Here is a 20,430-nt window from a genome sequence, read left to right on the forward strand (position 1 = left end):
TGTACTAACTATGATACACGGTGTAGGTATTTATTCAATACAGTACGCTGCATAAAAAAGCAGTTTCCTGCTACATGTGCATAAATTTAGGATGGCAATAATGTGCGTCGAGAGGAAAATGAATTGACATGCATAGAAACAAAAAATCTAATTTTAATGCTTTATTTATCCATAAAAATAGGATCTCTATAATATCAATACAGTTAGGCTCGTTGAAACCAGTTTATAACATATACTGATACTAATTATGTTACACTGTGTATATATTTATGTAGTGTGGTACACCGCGTAAAACATTTGTTTTCTGCTGCATGCGCATAAATTTAGGATGATAAAAATGTGGGCTGAAAGGAAATAGATTGGCATGCATGAAAACAAAAAATTCGATTTAAATGTTTTATTTCGTCCATAAAACGAGGATGTTCACAACAACCATGCAGTTAAGATCGTTGGAACCGGTTTATGACATATACTGACACTAATTATGCTACATGGTATAGATATTTATGCACTATGGTACATCGCGAAAAAATCGGTTTCCTGCTGCATGCGCACAAATTTAGAATGGCGAGAATGTGAGTTGAAAGGAAATGGATGGGCATGCATGTAAACAAAAAAATCTAATTTAAATGCTTAATTTCCTCCATAAATATAGGATCTCTCCAACAGTCATACATCTAGGCTCGTTACAACCAGTTTATGACATACGCTGAGACTAATTATTCTACACTTTGAAGGTATTTATGCAATGCGGTACAATGTGTACAACATACAAAAGATGGAAGTAGAGCCATGAACTGATAATGTATCATAAAAACCTATTAAAGTTGGCATAAATATGTATACAAAATAGCATAAAAACAGGGTCGTCAATCCCGCCACCTCTCGCCGCCTAGGGGAGTCCTCCGTTTTCGCTCGCGCCTAGGGAAGGTCGGCATCATCGCGGGAGGGGGGATGCTAGCGAGCTCCACTCTGGGGCACGTGCCTCCGAGGAGCCGACATCGTGCGTGCGCCTCTAGGATCCGCCACCGCGTGCGCTCCTCCAAGATCCACCGACGCTGCTGACGAAGCCTACCGCGCATCACGCAACCGCCGTCACCACCGGGCATAGGGTGCGCCGCTGCCGCTCATCCGGATTGGAAGCACCGTCGGTGCTTGCCCACCCGCCATAGGAGCGTCGTCGTCGGTCATCCGCCTCGGCGCGCCACCGCCGCTAGCCCCGGGATCACCATCGCTCGCACGCCCGAGGAAACCGCCGCCGCCGCTCGCTCGCCCGAGGGAACCGCTACCCCGCTAAAACCTAATCCCTGGCGGCCTGGGTTTTTTTATAACCGTCTGCACCTGGTGTGGCTGAACCATATGGCACCGTTGAGTCATGGCTTCCTCTAGTTATTGAAAGCACAGGGCTCCAAATATATAAATTATATATATATATATATATATACTAAATAAATATATGTATTGATTGGTAGGGAGTTAATTGTATAGAAGCTCATCTTTTTGGAGGAGATGGAAGTGGAGGGTCAACCTTCTTTTCTATATCAGTGAGAGTTTCTTATAGCTGGTATAGAATGAAATGAGTGAGCTATATAAAGAAGTCTGATGTAATGTATGTGCAACTATTGCTATTTCTAACGAAATGTAAATAAAATTTTTAATGGCCGCTGGTTCACACACATTGTTTTGTAATGTATTGACAGCTTATAAAAGCATACGAATGTTGCCCTTTTTGTTTAATGTTTAAGATAATTGTTCACTTAATGAAATTACAAGGAAGTTTTAGGTTTTATGGAGGCATAGCTTGTTCAACATCTATTCTAAAAGAATGATGCATTATAGATGATCTGGTAAGCATTGTTTATGAAGATGCTAGGAACAAAGTTGAAGGTTCTTGATTGTATTTTTCCCTAAAAAGTGACAAAGGAAAAACAAATAGGAATATATGTGTGGTTGTTGTCTTTGCTGATTGAATTCATTGAAATATGTTAGTGAGAACTAAAACCAAGTTAGAATAAGAAGAGAGAAGAAAAGAGAACTCTTCACTTGATTGCTCCTTTAAGATGAGTACTAAATTTAGGAGCAATATTGCAAGTGAGTATGAGAACACAAGAAGACAGTAATCACAATGAGTAAAATGGATAAGAGACATATCGATTTTTACCGTGGTTCAGCCAATGCCTACTCAAATTTGTGGTGAACTCCTTTGGTCAAGGGTTGCACTCAACCCCTCTCAAGTGATCCAAAGATCAAACTTGGGTGCCACGGTTTTCTTCCTTATATCAATATCCCGGTTGTGAGAAATCTTCACAAATTGGAGTCTCTCACGCCTTACACAATTGATCACAATCAAAACAAGAGTAAGGGAGGGAATATAATACGCACACAAGAGCACAACACAACAACAACATGCACAAATGTGAAAAAGAGAGCGCAACAACAAAACAATAGAGTAACGACTCAAGAAATCTCTCTAGAACACTTCGGAGGCGCACTTCGGAGGCATGGTCGCTGAGTCTCGGAGTTGTAGTGTGCTCAAAGTATGCTTGGTGCCTACTCCATGCACCTAGAGGTCCCCTTTATAGCCCCAAGGAGCTTAGGAGCCGTTGGTTCTTCATTTGGCAACTCTGGATTGTCTTCTGTTCATGGGTGCACCGGACTGTCCAGTGCACACCGGACATTAAACAATCAACTATTTGTTTCCTTCCATGACCAAGCTGACTGTTGCGTACCAACGGTTGCTTGGCACGCCGGACAGCCTGATGCAGCCTGGCAACCAATGTCGAGCTGATGTGGCCGGCGCTGATCGCGTGGCCAACCGTTGCACGGTGAGTAGCCGTTGGTGGCCTGGCACACCGGACACTGTCTGGTGCATACCGGACAGTCCGGTGATTTTTAGCCAGGGCGCAACAGCGATTTCCCGAGAGCGGGCTGGTCACCGAACACTGTCTGGTGCACGCCGGACAGTCAGATGAGGCCTAGACTGGCCCATGTTTGGCCAGACTTAGCCAAACTCATTTCCTTCAATTTGTCTCGACTTGAAGAATTCTCTAGTACTTAGATGAACATTGTTAGACACTAAAACAATTGACTAAGTGCTAGAATCATACATTTGTTCCTCTGTTTCAATAGGATTTGCAATGTATGAAAAAACTCAAACCCAACAAGTGTTCTTTTGGACTTGCATCTTCAATTTGTCTCGATCACAGCCTATGCTCATGCTCATACCGAGATTGTTATTTCATAGTAATGTGTTGAGCATTTAATCGTCAAAATGACTAGAAATGGCCCAAGGGCACATTTCCCTTTCGCTTCTTCAAAGAGTTGTCGAGGTTGTGTAGATGTCCTTGAACTACAACATAAATAATGTATAAAAGTTATTCACCTTTATGTACTATGGTAAAAAAAAGGTGTGGCATTTTGAAAATGTATGTCATAAACTAAGTAAATGGAGACTTACACGTGACAATTATGCACCCTTACACTGTATCTGAAGCTAAGTGGAAACTATGTGTGATCATTCAAAAGTAAAAAACCTTTCACATAATGTAGGTAAAGTATGGAGAAATTTGGAACGGGAACGTACCGGTCAGAGCCTAGATATCAGATATGTAGTTGGATCATGAACAAATGTACCTTGACTATGTGAGTGGAGACCTACTACTGGATTTGGGTTTGCCTAACCTTGAATGGGAGTTTGGAGAGCCATATGCTTTATATATGATCTTCATTTGTTGTTGCATGGTGAATCTACCATGGATTCAAGTCATTATTTTATGGAGGCTGATGACATATGCTCTATGTCTTCCAACAGAAAATGGAGGCAGCGCTCATGTGGGCATGTTGAAGAACATCGCCTGCCCACCATGTTGTCTCAGTTGAAAGGTGAAAACAACCTATCGGATGTTGTCTGCCAAGAATAAAGTTGTGAACCGCTGGAGAACGAACAGTAAAAATGACTTGATAATAGTAAGTAAACAGAGTATTCAGTTTGTGAGCAGAATTATCCTTCACGCTAGCTGGAAACAGTGTCTTCTGAGTTACAGCGAAGTAGCAATAGAAGTTACTGCATCCTCCCTTTGAAACTCCCATACCAATCCTTGCCAGCAGAAATTAACCTGCACAACTGAGTAGCAACAGAAGGTACTGCATCACCCTTGTTCTTTCTTATTAACAACACATTCCAGTGCGATGTACCATCAAACAGTTTATGTGCGTGGACCAAGTCATGGCCAATCACGGTGGCATCGTCTTCCAGTCTCTGCACTGGCCGGAGGAGCAGCAGCGCATAGCGCGCGACGCAGAGGTACGCGTGACATCGTCGTCCAGGTGCCGTCTTGGCCGAAGGAGGAGAGGGTTGTGCGGTGCCAAAATGACACACAGACCTCGAAATCTGGCGCATGTAAGCCGATGGCAGCGCTGGTGTACTTCATCCGAGCCATGCACACCCAGAGCCATCGCCTGCCCGCGACCGGCAGCAAGAAGAGGGATCAGTGCGAGCGGCGGTGGAGAGGAAGAACGAGGAGGCATGGGCGGGATGAACAGGCAATAGAAGAAAAGAGGAGGGAGGTCCGTGACCGTGAGCCAGTGGCGGACACATGGCGCGCACTGCTCTACTAAATAGCCACACCCATCGGCGGCGAGGGAGGAGGAGATGGAAGGGAGCTCGATATAGCCTGGGAAGAGGAGAGGGAGCAGTATAGCGGTGGAATGCCGAACTAGTGGAAAGCGGCGTTTCGCTTGGAGGGCGCCGTCGCGCTCGCCATCTTCGGTGCAGACGACGACGACCCCGACGAAAAATATCGTGGCTTCTTGAGTCGCGAGGAGCCGTGTAGGCTGATTCTCTCCATTCCAACTTGATCGAACGGTCGAAACAAAAGAACGACGTGGACAGTCTCATTGCTGTCGTTTTGAACCGACTTTAATATATAGTAATAATTACATAAATAAATAGCGTTGGAGAGAGAAACCGTTATCTCGATATTATATTAAGGGCCCGTTTGGCACAGCTCCAGCTCCTGATTCTAAGCGAGGATCTGGAGGAGCCGTGCCAAACGGGTATTTTTTTAAACTGATTCTCGTGTGGAGCCGAAAGATCGGGAGTCGTTTTTGTGAAGAAAGGTGGGATCTAAAAAAACCTGCTCCACCCTCCCTTAAAACAGCTCCTCAACCAACCAAATATGGACCTCCTCTTAAAGTTTGATCGAAATTACCCGCAATTGCCATTGGACAAAAACATAACGAGTCAATTTATGGATTAAACATTTGAGACCATTTTATGCACTACTATGATGGGAATATTTTATATGTTATTGTTTCATATTTTTTTCCCGTGTATGCATCCTATTTATTGGTTTGTAATAAAGTTGAACTGCAAAGAGTAAAACAGACAATCGCCACAGACCACCAACTCTCAGAAGACAAGAATCAGTTTACTTGTCAAACGGTTTTAAAAATGATTCTGAATTTCTAGGAGAATCAGGAGGATCAGCTCCTCACGAGGATCAGGATCTAGAGCTAAAGAAGTAGGAGCTGGAGCTTTGCCAAACGGGCCCTAAGAAGAGACCAAAATATAGGGGTGAAAACGGGACGGATACTAGGTCATCTCATATCCTACCCTAATACAATTTTCTCGGATACAGGATCGGATACGGATAGTTAAAATCCGGGACGGATACAGGACGGGATCGAATAATAATTAGGGCGGGTAAGAAACGGATATCGGATATTACCCGGATAGATAACAGATATTAGTCGGATAGTCCGTCCTGATGATATTAGGTTCCCAATCATCCAACAGACATAAAATAAGAAATACACAATCATGTATATGATAGCTCAAATATAGAAAAAATATTGACAAAATGGACACATACAATTCAAAGTTACTAATCACAAGTTCATTATAGAACTAAAGACACAATTTTTTTTAAAAAAATCAACAACATATCCCCTCTTTTAGGCATACTCCATAAGTCCACAAGTATATAACAAATAGTAGATAGTTCACACAGGTTCGTTATAGAAGAAACAACACAATTTTAAAAATAAATCAGTAGCATATCTCCACTTTTATATATAATCCACAAGTTCACAAGTTCACTTTTATGTATAATCCACATGTTCACAAGTCCACAAACGACGGCTTTGGCTGGCAGTCCAGTCGTCCGCTGGCCGCTGGTGCCTGGCGGGCTAGGGCTACGGCCGTGCGGCGCTCCGTGGTGACGTCTGGACAAAGTGACGAACAAAGATTCAGAGAACTAGAGAAGAAGTGACTAGCAGGATGGGCTGGCCGTGCGGCGCTCCGTTATGGCCGGATGGGCTGGTCGATTTGACATTTGGACTTGAAAATTGAAACGCGCTAGCAGGCCGGCTTGCACTGGAGACGTTCCATTCCAAGCACTGACGCACGCAGGAACTGAAGCGGGTACCCGCTAACCGGGTACCCGTATCCTACCCGTACGTCTCGGGTATTTGCCGGGTAGTAGTCATCCTGTATCCTATCCGTATCCGACTGATGTATATCCGGGTAGTATCCGTATCTGACTCGTATACAAAATTACCCGTATCCGGTACCCGAAAAACCGGGTATTTTAAGTACCCGTATCCGGTAGCCGGTACCCGCCGGATAATCCCGTCCCGTTTTCACCCCTACCAAAATATAGTCTCGATAGAGAACCCTGAAGCCCTAGCGGGTTGTCACCGTCCACTCTACAATAATCTAACCGGAGGTAGCGCACGCAGGACATAACCTAAAATTCGCTTCCGAGTTGATCGAACTCGGGACATGGATGTGCTAATCAGAAGTGTTAACCAGTATAGCGATACTTTAGTTAAATTAATCATAAGGCATTCAGCATCGCCATCCTACCAGCTATTACGCACGCATCCCGTTCCTCCTCTAAAATCCACACAACCATCGTATGGTGTAACGGTGGTCTGCAACAATACAAAATGCATGGCAAAAAATGTTGCACACATTCGAATTAGTACATCAGTACACACTACACACCAGTTTGCAATTGCAGCAAAGGTACTTAGCCCACAACAAACCACATCCCTATCCTCCAATAATACCAATTGTATATACTTATGATTGTCCACACACAGCTTAAAGGACCTAAGCTGGTGGCGTCATCGTAAAAGCGCCTTTGGCGGCTCCTTTGGGGGATTGCAAAGTGAGGAGAGGCCTTGCGTATGCTAATGGTCTCTGGTTTCCCCACGCAAGATGCATGCTTAGCCTCGTAGGAGCTAGATGAGCACTGGGCAGCCGAGAGCCGACTAGGAACCAGGGAAAACATTCTCGGCGAAAATTTTTCGAGAAAACCGAAAATCACGTTTATCAGTGGGATCCGGTTTTTTATTTATCGGCCGAAATTTTCATCGATTTTGAATCCAGTTCGTCCAAACCTACAACTATGTATTTAGGCTATAAAGAAGAGGTCCAAAACGCTACCATCTACTTCTTTTAACCATTATCTACAAATAATCTATATTTTTATGATTGAATTGAACTTTTTTCTCTGAATTTTGTCCGAAATTATTTTGAGAAAAACGAAAAAAATCGAGAAATCCGAGAAACGCGTTTCTCGGTGAGGTCCGGTTTTTTTTGGTTACCGGTAAGTTAAACCCTGCTAGGAACTAGCCAATCCGAGTCCCTGCTCTCTGGACAATGAATCCCAGTGCGGTGAATGTGTAATCTCATTTATGTTAGAATTATAGGCATTTTCTGTATCATTTTAATTCCATAAATCTCAAATATATTCATAACAATATGGATCATGAGAACACAAAGCATATGAATCATATAAATATGATAAGTATATAAACTGACTGAACAATTGAAAATAAACAGATAGAAACATAAACATCATGACTGTAAAATTAAAACAGACAGATATAACATATTATAATATGACATAACAGATGAGATAAAATCATTGCTACATATAAAACAACACAGATGAATATATGAAACATATATAATCTGTAGAACGTAAAACAGTAAGGAAATAAACTGATCATACCCTCTCATGCGCTCTGATGATCCTGATCCTTGTCCAGCTTCCCTTGTTATGTCGCCAGGAAGAAGATGTTCTGGGCACTTGCGGCTGGGCTGTGACTCTGAAATGGTTATGTTCTCGTGTACCAAGTGCCAGGGGTTCTCCTCTACTTAACCTCTCGCAGAGGGGAGCTGAAGGAGAAGGGTCGCATGCGACACGCCAGGAGACGGGCACTGCCACGCCCGACCCGGCCGGCGGCGGCGCGCGCGTGTGGCACGTCCTTGTCCATTTCTTGACTTATCAAATTAAGTGGAATAATTCCCACCATATAAGTAAGCCAAAAGCTTCTGGGACTTCCAATATGGTACTATTGGTATTCTTCACCATCACACATCATATAGTTTTATTCAATAAATGGACTAAACCCATAAAAGATTCAACAATTTCAAGTGGTAATAGCCTACAGATATCACATCACACACTATAGAGAGAGAGAGTAACAAAATAGACAGTGAAAAGGAGTAATTAAATACATAAGCAGAACAGGCATTCAGGATCGAAGCTAATTAATGAGCATGCATGATTTCACTTGTTGCTTGCTTTCTGCATGGCCTGTCTATATATGAAGAGAATCTGAAAGTAAAGAGTTTTTATAGGTGGAACGTGCATGGTGAAGAGCTAGAAATGCAGCCAATCTTGCGTGCGTGTTCCTGATAGCGTGTTCCTGAAAGCAAAAAAAAGAAGACGACGGTCAACGAAAGTCACTAATTATTGTCTTTTGGCTGACAGCAACCTGATATATACGACTGTTATGTTAGTCGGTCCGAATAACAACTAGTTCTGCTGTCGACAATTAGACACGCAAGTTTTCGTAACAATTTGAGATGGTCTGCTGAAACAATCATTGCCACTTTAGGGTGGTTTAGGGCTAGTTTGACAACTATATTTTCTAAAGTGATTTCTATTTTCACAAGAGAAAAATGAGAAAATGAAAATCATTAGAAAAAAATAGGGCTCCCAAACTAGCCCTTATTATGAAAAATCATGTACTCCTTTTATCCTAATTTATAATTTGTTTAACTTTTTTTTAACAAATTTGATCGGCTTGTTTTATTTATTTTTTGCGAAACAATACAAAAATTTAAAATCATACTTAAAATATATTATATGCTAGAAATTATCACAATAAAATTTAAAAGTTAATAATAATTATGGTTTTTTTAATGATACGGGTCGGTCAAATTTTGTGTAAAAAAGTCAACCTAATTATAAACTAAAACCAAGGGAGTATGATGGTCTATATGTGGTTGTGTCCAACAAAAAATAAAAGTGAGAATCAGAAATGTGCCACTCAAATCTTGCAAAATTAGATAGCTAGTTTATTTGGATGTCTGTCATGGAGTCACATCTAAATGAACCTAGTTACCTAATTTTGCACAAAATTGAATGGCGTATTTGAAGAAAACTCAAACTGATTTGTAACTCCATTCTATAGCCTACCGAAGAATCACAGCTGCTCAGTGAAAGCGCGTTGTCAATTACGGCATTCAGAAATGGCACCATTACAATTTCAGGCAGCAAGTCGCTGTGAATCTAAGCTGTAGTAAGACGGTTTACAGAAGCTATATTCTATCTCATTTCTCGTCACATACTATATTTAAAACTTTACTTTTTAAACAGTGTAATCTATGATACAAATCTGCTACGTACAGCCTACAAAATTGCCAAAGATTCACCAAACAGTTCTCAAGCCATACGCAACATGCGCCGCGCTGCAGCGGACCACGAAACAATTACCCTCTTCTTATTTCTTTTCGCTGTCTTGTCAAAGGTTTTGTTGTCAGCTTGAAAAGGGCATGCAAGGCAATGGCTTTACTCGGCCACAAGAAACAGATTGGCCAAAGCACGCAAGACACGGCTGCATGATTGCAATGCATTATTGTGTGGTGTAGCTAGAGCAAATATGAAAAGTTGTACCTCTTTTATTTATATTTATATATATATATATATATATATATATATATATATATAGAAGTAAGGCTCTGTTTGGAAGTGTAGTATTTTTTTAAGTTTTGAAGCAATATTATGGTATTTAATGATACTATGGACTATGATATTGGAAATCAAAAGTTGTTTGGTTGATACAAGCAAAACACAGTTTTAAATATCATACTTTGGTTTCTCTCTACACATATTTTGGTTTCCCAATAAAATAAAATAGATCTCAGCTTTGAGCAATATTGTGGTAAAGTAATATTGCAGTATTTGTGTCATTCACAATTGTAAACTACGATATTTCAAAAGCGTGTTACTAAACATGCCAATAAGATGTGGATGTTGGTTATATGGTAAAAATTTGAATGATATAACTGATTTTTGGATTTTTAGGAGGTATACAGGTTATTTTCTGAGAAGATTTTCTAAGAATCTAGCTGTGAGTAGAATCTAGCCGTGAATAGAATCTTAGTATCGTTGAAGATTACATACGAAGGTATACAGTCTGCGGCAGTTTCTGATGACAAAAAGGTGAAAAAAGTTGAAACATACATTGTAGCTTCGCCCCTGCACGTCCTAAATAGATGGCTGGCTGCTGCTCTTTCTGTTTTAGAATCTAAGCTCTATGTGCTTAATTCCTATTTGCAAATGCACGGACAAAGGATGTATTCATGTAGTAGTAGTACTAACCATGCTGTGTGTGTTTTTTTTTCCAGGTAGCCTCACGCCCTCACTCACATGCACATTTGACGGCAAGATTTATTTAAATGATGGTGCTTTGCATATTGTACAGGACTAGAAGAAGCAGAACAGGGGCAAGATCGCTGCGTGACTTTGGACAGAGTTTCCCGCGTCGAAAGGCGGAAGTCCTAGCTTTCCTCATGACGCTGACACACATTTGCAACAAAACGCCAAACGGCTGCAGTATCCGACAAACCGAGGACGATAATCTCAAACAGCCCACAAAGTTAGAAAGAAAGCAAAAAAATTTTTGCTTACCGCACAGGTGGGGTCAGCGTCTTCTACTTTCAGGAGGCTGCGCCTGCGCCGCTGCGGCCACCCGGCGATGGCTGGTTTCTTGCGGTTTAAAAGGAACACCGCCCTGCTCATCCCATCTCCACATTGCAAAGCCTAGCTACTACTACAACCCACACAGCGCGGCGGCGGCCAATCTAGCAACCGCCCTGGTCAGTCCTTCCAGAGAGTTTCATCAGGCATGCAACAGAGCTGCGCGGCGGCCAATCTAGCAAGGCTCCCACTCCCAGTCGTCCCTGGGCTGGAGGACCTGGCCAGCCTCTTCCTGCCGCGGAACGGTCCTGTTCTTCCCGCCCACGATTATTCCAGCTCGTTCGACTTCGACGTGGTCGCCGGCCTCGACCCCGCGTACTACTACTACCCACACAGCTGCGATGGCGGCGCTGCTATTGCCACCCCCGTCAGCTCGGTGTCTGCCGAGAGGAAGAGGAGAAGGCTGGCGTCCAACCGATCGTCCGCGCGGAGGTCGCGCGCCCGGAGGCAGCGGCGCCTGCACGAGCTGTCGTTGCGGGCCGCCGAGCTCCTTGGCGCCAACCAGAGGCTCCTTGTCGACCTCAACCGCGTGGTCGCCAGGCACGGTGCCGTGGCTCGTGAGAACGCCAGGCTCAGAGAGGAAGCCGCTGGCCTGCGGACAAGGCTCGGCGAGGTGGAGGTGGGAGAGGCCGCAGCGGCAGCGGCAGCAGGGCAGGGACCCCTGCGTGGCCCCAGCTGAGATGGCTTTGGTAGCCTTTTTAGTACAGTAGACTGTATAGTACTGTTGAGTATAGTACAGACTATAGCCACTGTTTGACACAGCTTATTTTCCGTTTTTTCACAAATTTAAGCCAAAGTTCTGCCAAATAAACAGCTTCTGCAGCAGCTTATCAGTTCAGCTGCTTCTCAAAATGAACTAAAAGCAGTCAACAAGCAGAAGCTGCTTTTTACCGGCTTATCAGATAAGCTGTTTTTTTAACCAGCAGCAGTTGTGCCAAACAGAGTCTATAAGAAGACAAATAATGATGAATTGGAGAGAGAGAATTAATATACGAAGACTAGACACTGAGTTGAAGCGAAGCGGGCTGTAAACTCACGAGACACGAGAATAAAAGAAACTTGTGAGATAGATAAACGACGGGCCATGCATTAATAATAAAATGCTAACTATTATACAGGTTAGCTAAGAGATTGGCTGCAATCGATCCTTACATCCAGAAATAGGCTATATTATTAGCCTTGCTCTACTGATCGATGGTCCAGTTTGTGCAAGAAGAGCATGCATATAGCAGATTACTTACTGGATGTATGATGTATCTATGGCCCTGTTTGTTTTCTACCTTATTTTTAGAATCTCATTATGAACCAAACAACTCATCCTGATTTCTGTACTGGATTTTGTGCTAGGATCTCACAATCTCTCTGTAACCTGATAATGAAATCCATATTGAACTTTGTGCAGCATCCAGATTCTCAAAATCTACGGCAAAGTGCTGGAACCTTTTATTTGGCTACTACTATCTCTGTATTATATCCGTTATCGAATATTTGTCGTTCATTAATTTATTTTTTAAACTAAAATGTGACAAATAAAAAAGAACCGAGTGAGTATCTCCGTTCTTGAATATTTATCACTCATTAATTCATTTTTTAAATTAAAATGTGACAAATAAAAAAGAACCGAGTGAGTATGAGTTATCTCTGCGTGTTGGTGTGTGTACAGTGCAGTTACAATAACGGATAGCGCACAGTAGAAAGAAAGGCATTATCTCTGCTCAGCCAATCAGGATTACAGTCTTAGGTCCAAATGGCAGACATGACTACAAATCGTATGCAAAACCAACTGAAGCCTCGAGGTGACGAGTGCTCCATGGTCCAGAGCTCCAAAGCTCACCATGCAGTTGCCGCGGGTTAACTGTGACTAACTACTGATTAGGATGTGCTCCAGAGAAAGTTGTGTGGGCCTCATCGGTACGAGGAAAGCGCCCGGTCATCCTGCTTTGGCGCTTTGCTCCCAAAACAAAAGGGAGTTGCAGATGAAGCACAGCATTCCAAACAAAACTTTAAGAGAGGGTGAAAAGGCTATCGAGTTTTAGATTCGAAACTTTGCAGATGAAGCTGCTGCAGAGGTTGAACAAATTCCGACACTGCCGTGAAAAACAGTAGTTAATGGGTCAGTGACCAGATGCTAAAACGCTGGCACGTTACTATCTTCTTGGTGCCGCTGACAGGATGCCGGGGAGGCGTTCGATCTCCTTCTGTTGGTTAGCTTGCGACCCTGTTTGCTGGCACCAGTCGGCCTGGGATTGCCGCCTCACCAAGACGTGCCTCGCCCAGTCCTATCTTCTACCGGGCATTCGGCTGCATCGTCTCCTGCACCTTCTGTGGCTCCACTGACAGCGCCTGCGCCTCCGCTCTATCAATATAAGGATTTGTCAGGTCACAGCATCATAGTAGTAAAAAATAATTTAAACCATCTAATCTAAGGAGCCTTGGCAAATGTGGAAGGCAGAGCTGACTACAGATGATGAAATTAAAGGGTAGCCATTTCATTCTTCAGATGCAAACTGGAAACAGCATAGGCACCATATTGGATAGAAAATCTTGAGATCTACCCCGATGCTGCAAGGGAGCAGCAAAACACACGCCTTGGTAAGGTTCAGCCAAAAAAAAAAAAAACTAAATGGGTTAACAAAAAAAATCCCTGTAACACGACACACCACGTCATGTTAGAATGTCTACAAATATTCAACTCTTTAGCCTTTTCGAAATTTGCAAGATGGAGATCCAAATAAGATAAATATGGATTAAAACAACTGGATATGTACCAAAAAAAGAGCAAACGCTATACTACTATACTTCGCTGCTGAGTGCCAATGCACAACAAGCCAAATGGGATCGGCTGACATGATGTGTAATGTGTTCCACGCCTATTGAAATAGCACAGCAACAGCTCATAGATGACCCCATGCAAAAAAAAGTGATGCTCGGTTGCCTCTGCTTGGTGGGCGATACCCCTTCAAATCAATCAAGGGATAAAATGATGGGAGGAAGAAACTATTGATCGCTGTCCTTAACATGGTACATGATATAATCATTCATTGGGAAAGCAGACAACAGTACAAAGGGAACTAAAAGGCTCATCATATCCCAATAAAGATAACACTGATGGCATTAGGGACCTCAAAAAGCTGCTGGAGCTGAATAGATAAATCAAAGGTGACTGTTTGGTGATGTGATGATTTTCAACCAGAAAGCTAGATGACTTAAGTTAAGGCTTTAGAGTGCTCTAAAGCAGCGGTTGTTTCTCTAGCAGATGCAGCAACCATGAGTTTCCAACTACATAGGCATACAGATTGTCACCAGTTCCTTCAAAATGGTAAACAAATTTGTAGCCCCTTTTAATTAGTGGGTGTTTGGTTCTCTTGACAAGTTTAGTCCGTGTCACATCGGGTGTTTAATTGACAATTACGAGTATTAAACATAATCTAATTATAAAAGTAATTACATAGATAAAGACTAAACGACGAGATGAATTTATTAAGCCTAATTAATCCATGATTAGCAAGCGTTTACTGTAGCATCACATAATCGAATCATGGACTAATTAGGTTTAATAAACTCGTCTTACCGTTTAGTGCTTATCTGTGAAATTAGTATTGTAATTAAATAATTTCTAATACTTTTAACTGATATTCAAACATCCGATGTGATGGGACTAAAAATTAGTCCCTAAGGTTACCCCTGACTAAAGTTTAGTCCATATCATATCGATTGCTTGAATGTCAATTACGAGTATTAACTATAGTCCAATTAAAAAAGTAATTACATATTTGAAGATTAAACGATGAGATAAATTTATTAAACCTAAATAATTAATGCTTAACAAATGTTTACCACAGCATCACATGAGTGAATCATGGAGTAATTAGGCTTAATAAATTTATCTTGCCGTTTACTCCCTATCAGAATGATTAGATTTGTAATTAGACAATATTTAATATTTCTAACTAGCATCTATCTATCCGGTATGACAGGACTAAAATTTAGTCACAATCATCCAAACACTAGATAGTTTGCCTGCAAGCATCCAGTCACCACAGATCCTAATAGCCACCTTTTGCTAGATGGTTTGATAACTATTGTGGTTTGCTGCTCATGCATAAGCTTTCTGAATCCTTGGGTCCTTACAAAGTTCTTTTGTGTGCTTTATCCAGTTCGTATATGTGCTTCTGGTGGCCTTATATGCAATAATGTGCTATGAAAAGGGCATAGCTACATTTTAATTTTGGGCATAGAAATAATCAGAATCCATTTTACAACAGAACTAGAACTAATTAATTGGAGCAAGCGAACCGATGATTGAGACAGTCCTTCAGTGGATTCATCCTAAGAAGTACATGCATGACTCAGTAACTATGGAGTAGAAATCATCGTATAACATTACAAAACTAAATTGCTGGGTTGAAACCAATGTTTCCGCAACAAGACAAAGGGTCAGTAACATACCTGTGCTGGTGCGCTGTGTTGTTGCGGCACAGACACAACAACACCACCAGTCGTGCTCCGTGGCGAATCATACTCAGCAGCGTCACCCGTTGGGAGCTGGAACCGGCAGACAGGACAGGTGTTCCTGATGGCAAGCCACGGGCGGATGCACTCCCCATGGAAGTAGTGGTTGCAGGGGAGCCTAAGGACACTCTGCCCCGCCACAACGGCATCCTTGCACACAGCGCAGCCGTGCGAGGCCTCCTGGTCGCTGAGCGCAACCTCCGGTAAGCCGTCCACCACCGCACGGGATGCCGGCAGCCGCCGTGTAGCCTCCCTGACGCGGCGCGCGAGAGCGTCGACGAGGTTGAGGTCGGCGTCGTCGGAGTCGGTGTCCTCGCCGCCCACCACCATTCGGAAGGGCCGCGTGGCGTGTGGCGCTGGCGCTCGGAGGTCGAACCCGCTGAGCATGAGCCCACCCACCTCGCCCACATCGTCGTCGCTGGTGGCCTCCTCAACGGCGTCCACCGGGCCCTGGAAGCCACCAACAGGCGGCCCCGAATCGAGGGTAAACCCGTTCAGCATGAGCACGATCCCGTCCTCGTCGTCGTCGGCAGTCTCCTCATCGACCGCTCCCCGCTCGAATTCGGACCCTACGCCGCCCAGAGCATTTCGGGAAATCATCTCCTCCTCCTCCTCCTCCTCCCCGGAGGTGTCCTCGACGAGTTGCGATGCAGGAAAGAGGTGGGGGTAGAATTGGCTGAGACCTCCGTCGGAGTCGAATGAGCGGCCTAGGGTTTCGAGAATGGGTTCGTCGTGGGAGGACAGGGGTCCCTGGCGCTGGCCCACGAGGACGTCGCCTCCGTCTCCTTCGCCGCCGCGGAAAGCGAAATCTGAGATGCGATACTGCCCGCCGCCCCCGTAGCTGAGCGCAAAGTGGCCGCCGACAAGTCCCGCGTCCTCGTCCTCGTCCCCGTCGCCATCACAGTCTTCGAATGGGTCGTAGCAGACCGGGCCGTCGTCCCCGGAGTCGGAGTCGGAGTCGAAACCGAAGGGATCGTCGCCGGCGATACCCGCCATTGGGAAGAAGCACGAAGCAGGCAATGGCGGAAGTGGTTCTTGAGAAGGGTCCGTGGGGGTGACGACTGGGTGAGGACCGCCGGGTCGTCGTCCGGTTGGTTTTTGAGACACTGGAAACGTTGGGTTGGGCCTGGCCTGGCCTAGGTCAGTGGGCCCAACTTGAGCCCATTTGATATGGATTTTAGAGAGAGAGAAAAAAATAAGGAAGCGAGAAGAACCATACGCCATCGGCCCATCACCAGCGGCAACCACCAACCACGTAATAGGCGTTACGGGCTTAATATTGTGGGCAAGTCACTACTGTTATACATATACTGTACTACTTGGTAGCAGTGGTACGGAATCGATGCGTGGGGTGCCGGATCTTTTATACGGGGCCTAATCATTGCCTACTGTTCCACATGTTCCCCATCGTGTATACTTTATAAGTAATCTCTAGATCAATGGGCGAGCTGCATCTTGCAGTGTATACGTATATTGTACGCGCTTTGCCACCAAGATCCCTGCAGGTTTTCGGTCCGAAAGAAACCCGGCCGCACGCAGGAGACTGGTCTCAATGGCATGTGGAGGCTCTCGAGCTGAATCCCTCCCAGTCCTGGTACAAAAATAAATAAATAAATAAATCTTCAGCTGGATGATCTCACATGCACTCTGGCATCTCTTGCTTCTCCTTTTGTTTTATCATCATTGCCGTCGTCGTTCTCTGCTACCACCAGTGACCAGTTCCCACAGGTTCTGCGTCGGTCGGTCCTCCTCGGCTCATGCTCTTCTACCCACGTACGTAGGGACCAAGAAAAGTACACTTCCGAATCGCTAATACGTACGTAGATATTAAATCCGGACAGGTTCCTTGAGAACGCAACGCAACGTGGTGGAAAAAAAACCTCATCCTTGGAACAGCGACACTTGCCCTCGCGACAAGTTAAGTACTCTATTGATTAACGAAGAGGACAGCGATTGGTTCGGTTTAGCCTAGCGTCACGTGACAGCTCAATCGGCAGCGGACACTGGCCCCTCCCCCTCCTGTCAGAGGGTGCAGGCAGCAGTGACAGCGAGCGAGGACGGTGGCATGGCATTGGCATGGACCATCTCATATGCCCCCTCGGCTGGAGCTGGATTCCAGCTTGTCGCCGTCGAGCTCAACTGCTCAAGGCTGGATTTGGCGGTCCCTGGACTTTTGGGATATTAATTATTATGTGCTGCTGCAGCTTCGTTGCGTATGCCCACGGCAATATAAATGGCTTCCAAGACGCGAGCATGGGTTTCTGACCTCGTGTTAGATTGTTTTTTTTAAAAAAAAGAATTATACGGATTGAGCCATTCCATACGATATTCGATCCTTGCTCCGAACGGTCACTATAGCTGAGCTACATTTGACAGCTTAACTACCACGCAAGGATTTTTTTTGCCCCCACTGGTCTTCCCATAAACCTATCACCACACTATCCAAATATATATCACCAGAAAATAAGATTATTGTCAGATGAAATGAAACAATTTTCAAAGGTCCTTGGTTTTTAGAAACAGCATGGTGACCCCCAGCGCCCCTCTCAATGCCACACACCTTTTAGTCTATTTGGGTGAAGTATTAATACCTTGTCTCCATTACTTTGCAGCTATGACTATTCTGGTTATGGGCAATCCACTGGGAAGGTACACACCATTATTGGTTGGAAACTTCTAACTTTTTTCATAATACCATTAATGCTCATGATGCTAACCCTTCATCTTTATCTGATACTGCAGCCTAGTGAACAGAATACATATGCTGACATAGAAGCTGTGTACAGATGTCTCATAGAAACCTATGGAGCTTCTGAGGATAATATCATTCTTTATGGCCAATCAGTGGGCAGCGGCCCCACTTTGGATTTAGCATCCCGATTAGCTCGTTTGAGAGCGGTTGTTCTACATAGCCCAATTTTGTCTGGCTTAAGGGTGATGTATCCTGTAAAACATACATACTGGTTTGACATATACAAGGTAATAAATATACTGATGCTCTTGATCTTTGTTAATTGCTGAACCACATCTAAATTCGCCTTGTATTTGCAGAACATCGACAAAATTCCATTAGTCAGGTGTCCCGTGCTAGTGATACACGTGAGTATTTTTCATTTCTATAGCAAAACTTTTATAAGGACATGCATGTTTTCGCTCTTCATTGAAGTTTTCGTTAGCACATGCATGTGGACTTTTTTTTTGTTGCTTTAATGCGCTTTAATGCTACTTACGTGAACTTGTGCATAAATGTTATGGCATTTAGGCTTCTTATGATGGAGGGAATGGCCATAAGCATCCATTGTCTGAAAACCTTTATGACGTTACAGTTTACTTGTATCACACATTTACCGCGAGCAGTTCCCACTGTCCAATTGGGGCTTTTTAGCAAGTGTAATCGACGTATCATTCGATTGTCGCTTATACATGATTGAAAAATGCATGCTTACCGTTGGCACTTCGCAACGATTGAAAAATGCACGCTTACTTTCGGCAATACATCGTTCATGTCAATTAAGTTTTGGTTAACCTGCAACTGCAAGGGAAACAGTCCTCACGCGAAAGCATGGCTCTAACGAGATATCTTTTTCTGTCAGGGCACAGCCGACGAGGTCGTCGACTGCTCCCACGGGCGGTCGCTGTGGGAGCTGGCGGACGTGAAGTACGAGCCGCTGTGGATCAAGGGCGGGAACCACTGCAACCTAGAGCTGTACCCGGAGTACATCAAGCACCTGAAGAAGTTCGTCGGGGCCATCGAGAGGTCGCCGCCGCCGCCGCCGCCTCCACCTCCAGCCAACGGGTCCACGGAGACCTCCGGCGCCCCTCCTGTGGAACAACCCAAGTGCGCGGCGGACGAGGCCGACTCGAGGAAGGCTAGCACGGACTGCCGGGACAAGGACAGAGCAAGGCCGAGCGTGGGCGTGGGCGTGGACGAGAGACGCAGCGTGGACCGGCGGGAGAAGCCGCCGCGGGGCAGCAGCGCGGACCGGCGGGAGCGGGACAGGGCGAGGAGGAGCGTCGACCACCACCACCCCGACAAGCCGCGGGCCAGCGTCGACCAGGCGAGGAAGAGCATCGACCGGTACCTACCCGTCTAGCTTTACCCTGCCACGACCTGGCGCATGCTTTTTTTCCGCTGAGGTTTGTGTTGGTCTTGGTCTTCTCTCTGTGGTGGAGCAGGTTCGGAGGCATGATGAAGTCGGTGAGGCTGTGCAACATCGACTGCTTCAAGGTGACGGCGACCTCCGGGAGCTGAACAAGTGGAGGAACGGATGTGGGTGGGTGGTGGTAAGTGACAGGAAACGGTAGCGCTGCCGCCCGTCTGTATGTATTCTTCTTATTCCCTTGGTGTAATAACATACTCTTATTCAATTTTATTGGGGTGATTGGTGTGGCTGTAGCAGGAGGCTGTGTTTTTGGTTTCTCTCTCTCTCTCTTTCTTTTCTTTTCCTCTTCCTTCCTCATACGATACAACGGGGGCCTCGGGGGCTGGCTCTGCTCCGTTTTCGTTGGATTGTTCTTTTTTTTTTCTCCTTTAACATGAGATGGAATAATAGTTTTGTTTATATATTAAGCAAAAGGCTGGCGATGCATGTGCATGTGCTGTGGGTTTCCATTCGACATGCTCGCCAACTGCGATCGCGGAGCTTGAGGGTGTCACTAGGCCGTGGGCCTCGTAATCGCCGTGGCAATGTGCGCGTGAGTGGGCCCGAATGGGTGTAAGGCCTGCCTCTGGTGTGCACTGTGCGTGGCCCATGTAGCCCTTGTTTGGTTAGGTCAATCCAGAAGGGAGTTGGAGGTTCTAGATCGGCATAACTGAACATAGCCGTAAAGGGGAGGATTAATCGCCGTGGCACCT

The 20,430-nt window shown here is 44.8% G+C and overlaps 3 protein-coding genes across 3 annotated transcripts; 2 read left to right on the forward strand and 1 right to left on the reverse strand.

The window, feature by feature from the left end:
- Positions 1–11,114: 11,114 nt before the first annotated feature.
- On the forward strand, positions 11,115–11,985 carry LOC100283747 (uncharacterized). The gene has a single exon (NM_001156646.1). The coding sequence runs from the start codon at positions 11,212–11,214 to the stop codon at positions 11,740–11,742; it is 531 nt and encodes a 176-aa protein (NP_001150118.1). The 5' UTR covers positions 11,115–11,211; the 3' UTR covers positions 11,743–11,985.
- A 991-nt stretch (positions 11,986–12,976) lies between these two features.
- Positions 12,977–16,630, reverse strand: LOC100273811 (uncharacterized). The gene is given in 2 exon segments (NM_001148212.2): positions 12,977–13,419; positions 15,513–16,630. Coding segments are annotated over 2 exon segments (1,161 nt in total). The 5' UTR covers positions 16,572–16,630; the 3' UTR covers positions 12,977–13,317.
- Positions 16,631–17,014: 384 nt separating this feature from the next.
- On the forward strand, positions 17,015–20,081 carry LOC103656003 (alpha/beta hydrolase domain-containing protein 17A). The gene is made up of 6 exons (XM_020552365.1): positions 17,015–17,169; positions 18,188–18,224; positions 18,318–18,554; positions 18,627–18,674; positions 19,169–19,653; positions 19,752–20,081. The coding sequence occupies exons 1-6, from the start codon at positions 17,015–17,017 to the stop codon at positions 19,825–19,827; spliced, it is 1,038 nt and encodes a 345-aa protein (XP_020407954.1). The 3' UTR covers positions 19,828–20,081.
- The last annotated feature ends 349 nt before the right edge of the window (positions 20,082–20,430 follow it).

This window comes from Zea mays, chromosome 4, assembly GCF_902167145.1.
Source record: "Zea mays cultivar B73 chromosome 4, Zm-B73-REFERENCE-NAM-5.0, whole genome shotgun sequence".
Taxonomy (NCBI): Eukaryota; Viridiplantae; Streptophyta; class Magnoliopsida; order Poales; family Poaceae; genus Zea; species Zea mays.

Excerpts from the sequence above, each read along its gene's own strand:
- LOC100283747 (NM_001156646.1), top strand. The coding sequence starts at position 11,212 with ATGCAACAGAGCTGCGCGGCGGCCAATCTAGCAAGGCTCCCACTCCCA.
- LOC103656003 (XM_020552365.1), top strand. The coding sequence starts at position 17,015 with ATGGGCGAGCTGCATCTTGCAGTGTATACGTATATTGTACGCGCTTTG. Across the intron at positions 17,170-18,187 it reads CTGAATCCCTCCCAGTCCTG|CTATGACTATTCTGGTTATG; the intron begins GTACAAAAATAA and ends ATTACTTTGCAG. Across the intron at positions 19,654-19,751 it reads GCGAGGAAGAGCATCGACCG|GTTCGGAGGCATGATGAAGT; the intron begins GTACCTACCCGT and ends GTGGTGGAGCAG.